This window comes from Sus scrofa, chromosome X (assembly GCF_000003025.6).
Source record: "Sus scrofa isolate TJ Tabasco breed Duroc chromosome X, Sscrofa11.1, whole genome shotgun sequence".
Classification (NCBI taxonomy): domain Eukaryota; kingdom Metazoa; phylum Chordata; class Mammalia; order Artiodactyla; family Suidae; genus Sus; species Sus scrofa.
Genome location: NC_010461.5, coordinates 60,703,299 through 60,716,179, shown reverse-complemented (window position 1 = coordinate 60,716,179; position 12,881 = coordinate 60,703,299). Strand labels below are relative to the sequence as shown.

The window sequence follows — 12,881 nt, the reverse complement described above, 5'->3', positions numbered from 1 at the left end:
ATCTGTACACTTATAATTTGTGAACTTTTCTACATAAAAGTTACATTTCAATGAAAAGTAGGGAAAAAGAGAAGACGTGGAATGGCATATGCTAAAATACCAACAGTAAATATCTATGGTTGGTGGGAACATGAATAATTTTTGAAAAAAATTTTACATGTTTTTGTATTTTCCAATTTAACAATATTCAGGTCTTGTTATTTGACTCTGATTGAATAAAGTTATTATTGTTTAAAAATAAACTGAGTGACCATTACAATTTTAAATATAAAGGAATGCATATTATTTAAAAATTGGGGTATAGTTACCACAGTGTTGTATCCATACAGCATTATCCAGGAATGAGACTTTTTTCCTTTTAATTTTTTTTGTCTTTTTTTTTTTTTTGCCTTTTCTAGGGCCGCACCTGCGGCATATGGAGGTTCCCAGACTAGGGGTCTAATCGGAGCTGTAGCCTCCAGCCTACGCCTGAGCCACAGCAACGTGGGATCGGAGCCACATCTGCAACCTACACCACAGCTCACTGCAACTCTGGATCCTTAACCCACTGAGTGAGGCCAGGGATCGAACCCGCAACCTCTTGGTTCCTAGTCAGATTCGTTTCTGCTGTGCCATGATGGGAACTCCAAACTATTTTTGTCCTCAGAAGCCTCAAGCCACTTCCCTCTGGACTTTTTTTTTTTCTTAAGGGCCACCCCAGCGGCATATGGAAGTTCCCAGGCTAGGAGTCGAATGCTGGCCTACACCACAGCTACAGTGACACAGGATCCGAGCCACGTCTGCAACCTACACCACAGCTCAAGGCAGTGCTGGATCCTTAACCCACTGAGTGAAGCCAGGGATCGAACCCACATCCTCATGGATCCTAGTCCAGTTTGTTAACCACTGAGTCACAAAGGGAACTCCATAATTTCAGTTTTGAATATTGTTTCTAATAGATAGAAACAATATTGAGTGTCTATCAACTATCACTTCTTGCCGCTGTCCTCTACCTAACTTCTAGCATCTTCCATTTTTCTTAATTTTCTACCTTTACTGTCCATTGGCCTGGGAAAATAAATGACAACTCTTGTTTAAAAGCAGTAAAAAAAAAAAAAAAGCTAAATATGACTGAAGAAAAAAAATCCCAAATGATACACCACAGAACACCCACTAAAATCCCTCAGACAAGAATATAGAGCAATAGTAACTCTCATACACTACTAGTGGAAGTGTAAATTGGTGTAACAATTTCAAAAACTCTCTGGAAATATCTATGTAAACTGAAATCACACACACTAATGAAATAGGAATTCCATTCATAGATTTATTTCCAACATAAAACGGACCTGTGACCCAAAAGACAGGTACAAAGAGGTCCATAGCAGCATTTTTTGTAAGAGCCACAAGCTGGAAAAAAAGGTCATGTCTACCAGCAGTTGACAGGATAAATTTTAGTACATTCATGCAATTGTAAGGTATAATAATGAAAATGAACCAATACTGCTATCACAACCAGGATACTTAATAAGACATAATGGGTTTTTAAAAGAAAAAAGAGAGGTACAAATGAGTCCATATTGTATAATTCCACTAATATTGTACAAAGCTCAGAAAGGAGCAAAACTAATCTGTGATGTTAGAAGTCAGAATAGGGGTTTCCTCTTGGGACATGTATGAGGGAAGAGACGGGAAGGGTGCCATAGGAGGTTCAGAGATGGTGTTAATGTTTTTTTTCTTGATTGGCATCATGGTCATAAGGTATGTTAAATCTGTCATAATTTATCAAGCTATACATTCATGATTTGTGCACTTTGTATATATTATATCTCAGTAAAAGCACTTAATTATAAAATTAAAATGTTTTATTAAAATTATACTGAGGATAAACAATTATATGGAAAGATATTCACATGTTTTTATTTTTTCATGCTTTTAAAATGCAGAAAGAAAGTAAGAAAGTATCCAAAGTTCAGGATGGAGAATATCATCCCATCTTTTTACATTCACACTTAGCGTGGAAAGCATGCAATATGTCACAGTCAGAGGCACAGGTCCTTCGTTCCTCATTTAGCAATAATTTGAACTTTTTGGAGATTGGTAAAATAGAAATGGCTGAGACCAGGAGCAAAGCCCAGTGTAGCTGGGAGCAGATTTCATGGAAGGATGTGCCGGGGGGTAAAAATAAAGATGGAGAGCCAGGGAGGGACCAAATTTTGAAGAATCTGAATGCTGCAGAATGGGACTGGGGTCTCATTTCAGAGGTAAGATATCGTCATTTAATGCTATTTTTACCTATTAGATTCAGGGGTAGTAGAAACTCAACTCACAAAAGAAATGTGAGCTGGATTTCATGGGGAAATTATACCTGTTTTCTTTAATGACTGCAGAATTTAAAATCCTCTCTGAATTTACCCTTGGGCAGCACCTTCTAGACAAGGAACAGGGAGCCATTCTGGGGAAGGGGAAAGACCAGGGTGAGGGGTTCCATCTGATCTGATCTCAAGTACACCTTTGTAGCAGCTCAAAAGATGCTGCTGCTTTCCACGAGATTCTCCTAAGATACAGTCAGCATGGAAACTGAACATTTCTACCTTGCAGAACATGGACATTCACTTGTATAAACATTGATCTCTTTAGTCCAGTTTGGCCAAATCCATGGTTCTGAACTGCCTGCTTCAGTATTCTAAGAAAGCATCTGGGAAAATGTCAGAGGTAAGTGTCTGCCCCTCACATGTGAAGGCAGTGCCCTCTGAAGGAATTCCAGGGCACAAGATAACTGAATGCAACAGTATTCGTTACAATTTAAGGAAGGATTTCAATTGTACCTGCAGAAAAATGTAAAATTTTCTTCTCAATATTCCACTTTATATCCTGCTGGTTGAGAGCTAGGATTTAGCCCAATTATTTTGGTAGCACTCCCAGAAAAGAAAGCAGCTGATCCCCCTTCCTGGTCAAAGTGTTTGGACTATGTCTCCCCAAGCACATGAACAACCACCTAAATAATCAGGTCCTATTCTGGTGTCTTTCTCACTTTATGGAGCCTCAACCAGTTCTTACATACTGTTAAGTGAAGAAACAGGAAATCCAATCATTCTTGTCTCACCACCTTTAACCTCATCTCTCACCCATCCTAGTATACTTTAGCTCTTGCCACTCTGGGTGACCAGTTGTTATGCAAACTTATTTTGTTCTTTCATACCTCTGAGCCTTTTCTGGTGCTGATCCCTCAGCCTAGAATGCCCTTATGAATCCTTTCCATCCTATTCATCATCTAGAGCTCAATTCTTCTTTGAGGCATGTGTCCCCAATCCAAGACACCTCAGACTAAGTTGTATTTCATTGCTTGTTCCTTCTTCTGTCTTTATGCCATATGTTAACTGTTCCTCCATCAGAGCATATATTTTCACACACTACTGTATAAAATAGATAATTAACAGGAACCTACTGTATAGCACAGGGAAATCTACTCAATAGTTTGTAATAGCCTATTTGGGAAGACAGAATAGATATATGTATATGTATAACTGATACATTTGCTGTACGCCTGAAACTAATTCAATATTGTAAATCAACTATACTCCAATAAAATAAAAAAATTAAAAAACAGTTGTATTAAATAAATAGGGCTAATAATCTGTGAAAGGCAGATGCTATGAGAGAAAGTACTTATGCTTGAGACTGACAGACCTGGGTTCAAATCCTGATCTCTTCCACTTGTTGCCTGACTTTGGACAGGTAAATTCACCTCTCTGACCCAGTTTCCTCATCTGTAGAATGAGGACCATTAAGAGTAGCTACAGCATAGCTTGGATTAAGTGATTTAATATGAGAAAAGTTAAAATACCAGAAATAGTGCCTAGTACATATTAAGTCCTCCGTGAAAGTTAGCTCTCATTACAATTACTATTGTTTGAACCTACTCCAGTATGTAAGCTGTCCACAGAACAGGATAATCGTTTATGTCTGTCCTTTGTTGTATCCCTAGCAAACTGCCTGGCATGTGACACATACTCAAAAAATATATGTTCAGTGGATGGATGAATTAATGAATCCGTGAAATAATTCTCATCGTTAGCATTCTCCTCCTCTCCAAATCCTCTACTGCTTTTTAGTTTTATACCTCACAGAAAAACTTCAAGTGGAGCGTAATCAAACATTCCCATCCCTCATCCTCTTTGCTTTACTTCTGTCACCTCCTTTCTTGAATTTTCTTTCTTCTCTATCAAGTTTGACTCCAGCAGCATCCACTTCAACCACCTTCCAGCGCTGGTCAGAGGTGGGAGGCAGGAGTAGGCGACTGGGAATTGGGCGTGGCCACCACGTCGCAGAACCCGACTGGACTGCGCCTGCGTAGGTTGCGCAAAGCCCAGCGCTCTGAGGTTTGCGGTCATTGCTGGCTGGTGTCTGTGTAGAAAAATCGCTCTTCTCACCAGCTTGCATATCTGAACCGCCCAGCAATCTGGTCTCTGGCTTCGACTTTGTGCTGAGGCACCGACACACCTACCATCCTCTCTCCGAGGGATCGCTGACCTCCCTGTTCCTGCTCCTGTCTCCTGGAATCATGTCTCTGGTAAGCCAGAATGCGTGCCACCGCAGTTTAGAGACCACTGCAGATTACAGCGACTTCCAGGTTGATATGCGGTCTACTAATGCCTCCGGGCCCCCCACTTCCATGCTAGTTCCTAATGCCCCTCAGGGCCCTCAGGGGCCTATCGGCCCTCAGGACGCCAGCACTTCCCAGGCTGCGCAGGACCCTAACGACCTCGAGGTGCTAATCGACGAGCAGTCCCGACGTTTGGGGGCGCTCAGGGTCCATGACCCACTAGAAGACAGGTCGATTGCTTTGGTAAATTTCATGCGAATGAAAAGCCAAATCGAGGGGTCTATTCAGCAGACAGAGATGCTGGAGTTCCTCAGAGAATACTCAGATCAGTTCCCTGAGATCCTCAGACGAGCCTCAGCCCATCTGGATGAGGTTTTTGGGTTGAACCTGAGGGTTCTTGATCCCCAGGCTGACACCTACAACCTAATCAGCAAACGAGGTCTCCAGACCACTGATCGGATAGCAGAATCCCTGGACATGCCAAAGGCAAGTCTCCTGGCCTTAGTCCTAGGCCACATTCTCCTGAATGGTAACCGGTCGAGAGAAGCCTCCATTTGGGACCTGCTGCTAAAGGTTGATGTATTAGATGAGCCCCAGAGGATCAACATCCCCTTTGGGAACACAAGGAACCTCCTAACTACTGACTTTGTACGTATGGGGTTCTTGGAGTACTGGCCAGTGTATGGCACTAATCCCCTCGAATTTGAGTTCTTGTGGGGCTCTAGAGCCCACAGGGAAATCACAAAGATGGAAGCCCTGAAGTTTGTGGCAGAGGCCCATGATGAAGAACCGTGGAGCTGGCCAGAAGAATACAATAAGGCTTTGGAAGCTGACAAGGCCAAAGAAAGAAGTGAGGCTGCTGGCTTGGAGTTCTGGTCAGAAGACACTATGAATGATAAGGCAAATGATTTGGTTCAACTGGCCATTAATGTCACTGAGGAGCTGTTGCCTATACATCAGGATGAGCTATTGGCTCACACTGGCAAAGAATTTGAGGATGTGTTCCCAAACATTCTCAGTAGAGCTATTCTAATCCTTGATCTGTTCTATGGGTTTTCTCTGATTGAAGTTGATACCAGTGAGCACATCTATCTCCTCGTCCAGCAACCAGAGTCAGAAGAAGAGCAAATGATGCTAGAGAGCCTGGGGAGACCTACTCAAGAATATGTGATGCCAATCCTGGGTTTGATTTTCCTGATGGGCAATCGTGTCAAAGAGGCCAATGTCTGGAATTTGCTTCGGAGATTTGGTGTGGATGTAGGAAGAAAGCATGCCATCACCTGCAAGCTTATGAGACAGCGCTACTTGGAATGCAGGCCACTGTCCTACTCTAATCCAGTTGAATATGAGCTTCTGTGGGGTCCTCGAGCTCACCTTGAAACCACCAAAATGAAAGCCTTGGAGTACATGGCCAAGCTGTATAAAAAGCGACCACAGGACTGGCCAGAGCAATATAGGGAAGCTGTTGAAGATGAGGAGGCCAGAGCCAGATCTGAGGCAACTGCCATGTTCTTCTTCAGCCCCATGTGAAGTCTGGGAAAAACATGTCACCTAATTTGGGTGGCATTAATTAAAGAGGCCCTGGGGAAATGGGCAATGAGGTCCTAAATCAGCAGTTGGGCAGAGTTAGTGTGGAAAGTACACATTGTGCTTACTACTTGTGTTCCATTTCTAATAGTATTTCCTTCCTTTTAATACACCCTTGAATTAGATTCATGATTAGTGTTTATAAGTGAAATTGCTCATTTGCCATTCCTGTCTTGTTTCAATATAAAAGTTCAGATAGCTGCATAAAATGTATTGGTAATATTTACATCTTTGATGTGAAAAAGAATATACAGTTGTTTCTTTAATCATTTGAAATAATCAGTAAAATGGTCTGGTATAGGAGTTAAGTAACAACAGTAACAACATACATACAACAAGAACAAACACAAAATCAGTGATTTGTGGATGCTTTCTCATTGGACCTACTGTTTTATTAAAATAAAATACTGGCATTTATCTGTATTTGCTTTGTGGTTCCATAGTGTAGTGAAAAATAAAAGCATGATGAATTAGGCTCCATGCTTAAGCACTCCTTTATTCAATAAGCATTTATTAAGTACTGCTCTGCCATGTTCTAAGCACAGTGCTTTTTGCTGGGAATGTAAGGGTGAAGAAGACCCAGCTGAGCCCCAGGGCTTAGGCGGGGAGAAGCTATGGAAGTAAACCAACAATTATATTATTGTTGTGGCAAGTGGTATAATAGGGGTAAGATCAGAGAGCTATGATAATTTACAGGAGTAACTCCCAAATAAATTTAGGTTCTGGGAGGGGATGGTGGAGTGGCAGAGGTGTCAAGCAAAGGATGAGTAGGGGAGTCAGGGTGATAGCAGGAGAAGAAGAGGTGGTATGGGGAGCTGGGGACAAGTTAATCTTTAGTAAGTTCTGTTGTGAGACCTGAGGTTGGGGAGAGGGAGGGAGAGGTATTTGATGAAGTCAGAGACAGTATGATAAACAGCTTTGCAGGATTTAAATGTAGCTCAGAAAGACAGTATTGGCGTTCAAGAGGGGAGTGGTAGAGATAAGCCTGTGGCAGAGATAAAAAGGTTCATATCCTCAGAGAGTGGGTATTTGGGAATCAATAATGAATGGCTCTCCTGAAGGCAGCTGGTCTTGGATTTGGGGTCAGACCAAACAATCCACCTGGGAGAATTCTGACCGGCAACCTCTGTCTGCGCTGTTTATTTCTGCACCCAAGCTGTTAAGGTCTTAGTATTTTGTTTCTTCATCCAGATCCCGGATCTCGCAGCTTCTTACCCTGTTCGAGGCTCTCCCCAAGTCTTTCCTAGAGAACCGGTAGGTAACAATTCCCCTGAGCGAGTGCTGGCTCAGTAGTGGATGTTTTAGGGTAAGTCACCTACAAGGCGATGTGGCCGGGTAAGAAGGGGACTGCCCATCAGTGGTGTAGTTTTCATGCTTCCTCACCTCATGGCACCCCTAAGCTGTCTGCCCTTTCATCCATTTAATCACTAAAGGCTACCCCCAGATGCCACCTATTATCAGATGGGAGAGAGAAGACTTTCTTTACATTTTCTTCAGCCTCAGGAAAAGAATGACACAATCGTCTGGCTGGGGAAGGGGACGGGAAGAGGGGAGATAACACCCTTTCAACCCCCAAGTGCCTCTGCCTTGCAGAAGCCAAATTAGAGCTGCCTGCTTGGGAAGCCACTGAGCAGGCGCACTCTGCGTTTGCCCGCAACTAAGCCTCAGAGGTCTCCCCAATCGTAGCATTCCCAGGAAAACTGAAGGCTAAGGGCTGGATTTCCGGTGAGGAGAAAATGAGCAACTGGAGATCCCGAGCTAAAGGGGAAAACAGGATGAAGGTGGTGCTGTGAGGCAGGAGAGTATCCATTGCAAAATCTGAACCTTAAAATCGGGTACTGCCTACATGCTAAACTGAGAGCCTCTAATTCTTCAGCATTCTTGGACCCTTAATCTGTACATACTCTTTGGGTGGGGAGAAAGGGACAAGTTGATTAAGTTGTTAAGTTTTTCTTGCTTTGATTTTTTTGGGTGGGGGAATTCGTGCAACTCCTGGATCCTCAAACACATCAGCTCTTATGGGGGCACCAGAAGAGAGAAATCTGACAAGGAGAAGGTGTAGCACCTGAGTCAACAATAATGTAAAGCTGCTGACTTTTTTAGTACTAAATTTGTGCCAGACACTGTGCTGGGTTCTTCACCTTCTTTAGCTCCAATCTTTCAACCAGTTCTCTAAGAAGCATTTTTTTTTTTTTTAAATAGTCCCATTTGGCCCTACAGGAAACTGTGTCCTAAGTAATATGCCCAGGGTCACACAGCCAGTCAAAAAGAGCTGGTATTAGGTCTAAATCTGCTTTTGGCTATAGTTCACACTGTTGACAGTGCACAGCATCACAGACCCCCTCGATCCTGTGCTATGTCGTCATTTGAATTTTTGACTCCCGGAAAATACAAAAAGGGCTGTATGCCGGGCTGGGAAGGGCAAGATGACAGCCCTCCAAAGGAGGATGAAAGTGAGGCTGAAATTTCTCCAGACTCTTTCTTGTTCCATCACTTGGCCTCCATAAGAGCTGTGCAGGTAGAGAATGTGCATCTCTCTCTCTTTCTTTCTCTCTCTCTCTCTCTCTCTCTCTTTTTTTTTTTTTTTTTGGTCTTTTTAGGGCCACACCAGCAGCATATGGAGGTTCCCAGGCTAAGGGTCAAATCGGAGCTGTAGCTGCTGGCCTACACCACAGCCACAGCAATGCAGGATCCGAGCTGCATCTGTGACCTACACCACAGCTCACAGCAACACCAGATCCTTAACCCCCTGGGACTGAACATGCCTCCTCATGGATACTAGTCAGATTCATTTCTGCTGAGCCACAATGGAAACTCCCAGAATGTGCATTTCTGTCCAATCTCCCTACTCTGTTCTCTAAGTCTTACCCACTTTGCTTTCTTCTGCAAGCTTCCAACGCTATCTGCTGGCTTTCACCCAGGGAGAGTCAAACATCACCATTTCTGAGCCTCCAGGAGTGTTTGCATTTTTTTTTGTAATCCTGAAAGAACAATGACCTGACAGAGCTCCTGCCTTGCGCAGGGTTGTTTGGGATGCGAAGACTAGTGGGAAGTAGCCTCTATGTCACAGATGCCACATGTAGTTTCCCAAAAGTAACAAAGATGAGGCTTGCACAGAGCACATGCTTATGGTAAGGGAAAGGGCATAGTATCTCTGTGGCTATAACCATTCCTTTACAGGTCATGAGAGGCCTGAATACTCTCCTTTATTCACATACAAAATTAGAATTAGCATCCCTTAGGAGAAACACTTAGGGGTGGAAATGACTGTCTACCAAACAAGACTTACAAAGGATGCTGTATGAATTACTCTGAAATACAATCGAAGTTAATCAGACCAAATACACTTCGTATCTGTGTGAATTAATTTGGAAAATGGTACAGTCTGAGTTCATTTGCAGACTCTTTGGGCCATTGATACCCACCAAATATTGAAGTTTTGGCCAAGGTGGGGCTTGCACAGGGTATTGGTTAAATATGAGTTCATCATCCTGTATATATAATGCTATTCAGAGTCCCCTTTGCTCTATGACTGGGATCCTTGCTGGGAAAAAAACATCATGAACACATTCTTTTTTTTTTTCCTTTTTTTAATATTTTTTAAATTTTCCCACTGTACAGCAAGGGGGTCAGGTTATCCTTACATGTATACATTACAATTACAGTTTTTCCCCACCCTTTCTTCTGTTGCGACATGAGTATCTAGACATAGTTCTCAATGCTATTCAGCAGGATCTCCTTGTAAATCTATTCTAGGTTGTGTCTGATAAGCCCAAGCTCCCGATCCCTCCCACTCCCTCCCCCTCCCATCAGGCAGCCACAAGTCTCTTCTCCAAGTCCATGATTCTCTTTTCTGAGGAGATGTTCATTTGTGCTGGATATTAGATTCCAGTTATAAGGGATATCATATGGTATTTGTCTTTGTCTTTCTGGCTCATTTCACTCAGGATGAGATTCTCTAGTTCCATCCATGTTGCTGCAAATGGCATTATGTCATCCTTTTTTATGGCTGAGCAGTATTCCATTGTGTATATATACCACTCTTCCGAATCCAATCATCTGTCGATGGACATTTGGGTTGTTTCCATGTCCTGGCTATTGTGAATAGTGCTGCAATGAACATGCGGGTGCACGTGTCTCTTTTAAGGAGAGTTTTGTCTGGATATATGCCCAAGAGTGGGATTGCAGGGTCATATGGAAGTTCTATGTATAGATTTCTAAGGTATCTCCAAACTGTTCTCCATAGTGGCTGTACCAGTTTACATTCCCACCAGCAGTGCAGGAGGGTTCCCTTTTCTCCACAGCCCCTCCAGCACTTGTTATTTGTGGATTTATTAATGATGGCCATTCTGACTGGTGTGAGGTGGTATCTCATGGTAGTTTTGATTTGCATTTCTCTTATAACCAGCGATGTTGAGCATTGTTTCATGTGTTTGTTGGCCATCTGTATATCTTCTTTGGAGAAATGTCTATTCAGGTCTTTTGCCCATTTTTCCATTGATTGATTGGTTTTTTTGCTGTTGAGTTGTATAAGTTGCTTATATATTCTAGAGATTAAGCCCTTATCAGTTGCATCATTTGAAACTATTTTCTCCCATTCTGTAAGTTGTCTTTTTGTTTTCTTTTGGGTTTCCTTTGCTGTGCAAAAGCTTTTCAGTTTGATGAGGTCCCATGGGTTTATTTTTGCTCTAATTTCTATTGCTTTGGGAGACGGACCTGAGAAAATATTCATGATGTTGATGTCAGAGAGTGTTTTGCCTATGTTTTCTTCTTGGAGTTTGATGGTGTCCTGTCGTATATTTAAGTCTTTCAGCCATTTGGAGTTTATTTTTGTGCATGGTGTGAGGGTGTGTTCTAGTTTCATTGCTTTGCATGCAGCTGTCCAGGTTTCCCAGCAATGCTTACTGAATAGACTTTCTTATTCCCATTTGATGTTCTTGCCTCCCTTGTCAAAGATTAATGGACCATAGGTGTCAGGGTTTATTTCCGGGTTCTGTATTCTGTTCCATTGGTCTGTCTGTCTGTTTTGGTACCAATACCACACTGTTTTGATGACTGTGGCTTTGTAGTATTTCTTGAAGTCTGGGAGAGTGATGCCTCCTGCTTGGTTTTTGTTTCTCAGAATTGCTTTGGCGATTCTGGGTCTTTTGTTGTTCCATCTAAATGTTTGGATTGTTTGTTGTAGTTCTGTGAAAAATGTCATGGGTAATTTGATAGGGATTGCATTGAATCTGTAGATGGCTTTGGGTAGTATGGCCATTTTTACAATATTGATTTTCCCAATCCAGGAACATGGAATATCTTTCCATTTCTTTACATCTTCTTTGATTTCTTGGATTACAGTTTTATAGTTCTCGGCATATAGGTCCTTTACCTCCTTGGTCAGGTGTATTCCGAGGTATTTGATTTTGTGAGGTACAATTTTAAAAGGTATCGTATTTTTGTATTCCTTTTCTAGTGTTTCATTGCTGGTATACAGAAATGCAACTGACTTCTGAATGTTTATCTTATATCCTGCTACTTTGCTGAATTGATTAATCAGTTCAAGGAGTTTTGGGGTTGAGTCCTTAGGGTTTTCTAGGTATAGTATCATGTCATCTGCATACAGTGACAGTTTGATCTCTTCTCTTCCTATATGGATGCCTTTTATTTCTTTTGTTTGTCTAATTGCTGTGGCTAAGACTTCCAAAACTATGTTGAAGAGCAGTGGTGAGAGTGGGCATCCCTGTCTTGTTCCAGATTTGAGTGAGAAGGCTTTCAGTTTTTCCCCATTAAGGATTATATTTGCTGTGGGTTTCTCATAAATCGCTTTGATTATATTCAGGAATGTTCCCTCTATACCCACTTTGGCGAGGGTCTTGATCATGAATGGATGTTGAACTTTGTCAAATGCTTTTTCTGCATCTATTGAAATGATCATATGATTTTTGACTTTTTTTTTGTTAATGTGGTGTATGATGCTGATTGATTTGCGTATGTTGAACCATCCTTGTGAACCTGGGATGAACCCAACCTGGTCATGGTGTATAATTTTTTTGGTATGTTGTTGGATTCGGTTGGCTAAGATTTTGTTGAGAATTTTTGCATCTATATTCATCAATGATATTGGGCGATAGTTTTCTTTTTTGATGGTATCTCTGTCTGGTTTTGGAATGAGGGTGATGGTGGCCTCATAGAATGTCTTTGGGAGTATTCCTTCTTCTTCAACCTTTTGAAAGAGTTTAAGGAGGATGGGCACCAATTCCTCTTTATATGTTTGATAAAATTCACCTGTGAAGCCATCTGGTCCTGGACTTTTATTTGTAGGGTGTGATTTTATGACCTCTTCAATTTCATTTCTAGTGATTGGTCTGTTCAGTTGGTCTGTTTCTGCTTGATTCAGTTTTGGCAGGCTGTAAGATTCTAGAAAATTGCCCATTTCTTCCAGATTGTCAAACTTGTTGCCATATAGTTGTTCATAGTATTCTCTTATGGTTTTTTTTATTTCTGCTGTATCCGTTGTGATTTCTCCTTTTTCATTTCTAATTTTGGTGATTTGGGTTCTTTCTCTCCTCTTTTTAGTCAGTCTGGCCAGGGGTTTGTCAATTTTGTTCACCTTTTCAATGAACCAGCTCTTGGTTTTATTAATTTTCTCTATTGTTTTTTGAGTCTCTATTTTATTGATTTCTTCTCTGATCTTTATAATTTCCTTCCTTCTGCTGACTTTAGG

General features: G+C 41.8%; 1 protein-coding gene across 1 annotated transcript; it reads left to right on the top strand.

The window, feature by feature from the left end:
* On the top strand, window positions 4,297–8,690 carry MAGEE2 (MAGE family member E2). The gene has a single exon (XM_021080275.1). The coding sequence runs from the start codon at window positions 4,544–4,546 to the stop codon at window positions 6,113–6,115; it is 1,572 nt and encodes a 523-aa protein (XP_020935934.1). The 5' UTR covers window positions 4,297–4,543; the 3' UTR covers window positions 6,116–8,690.

Coding starts and splice junctions, on each gene's coding strand:
- MAGEE2 (XM_021080275.1), top strand. CDS start 4,544: ATGTCTCTGGTAAGCCAGAATGCGTGCCACCGCAGTTTAGAGACCACT.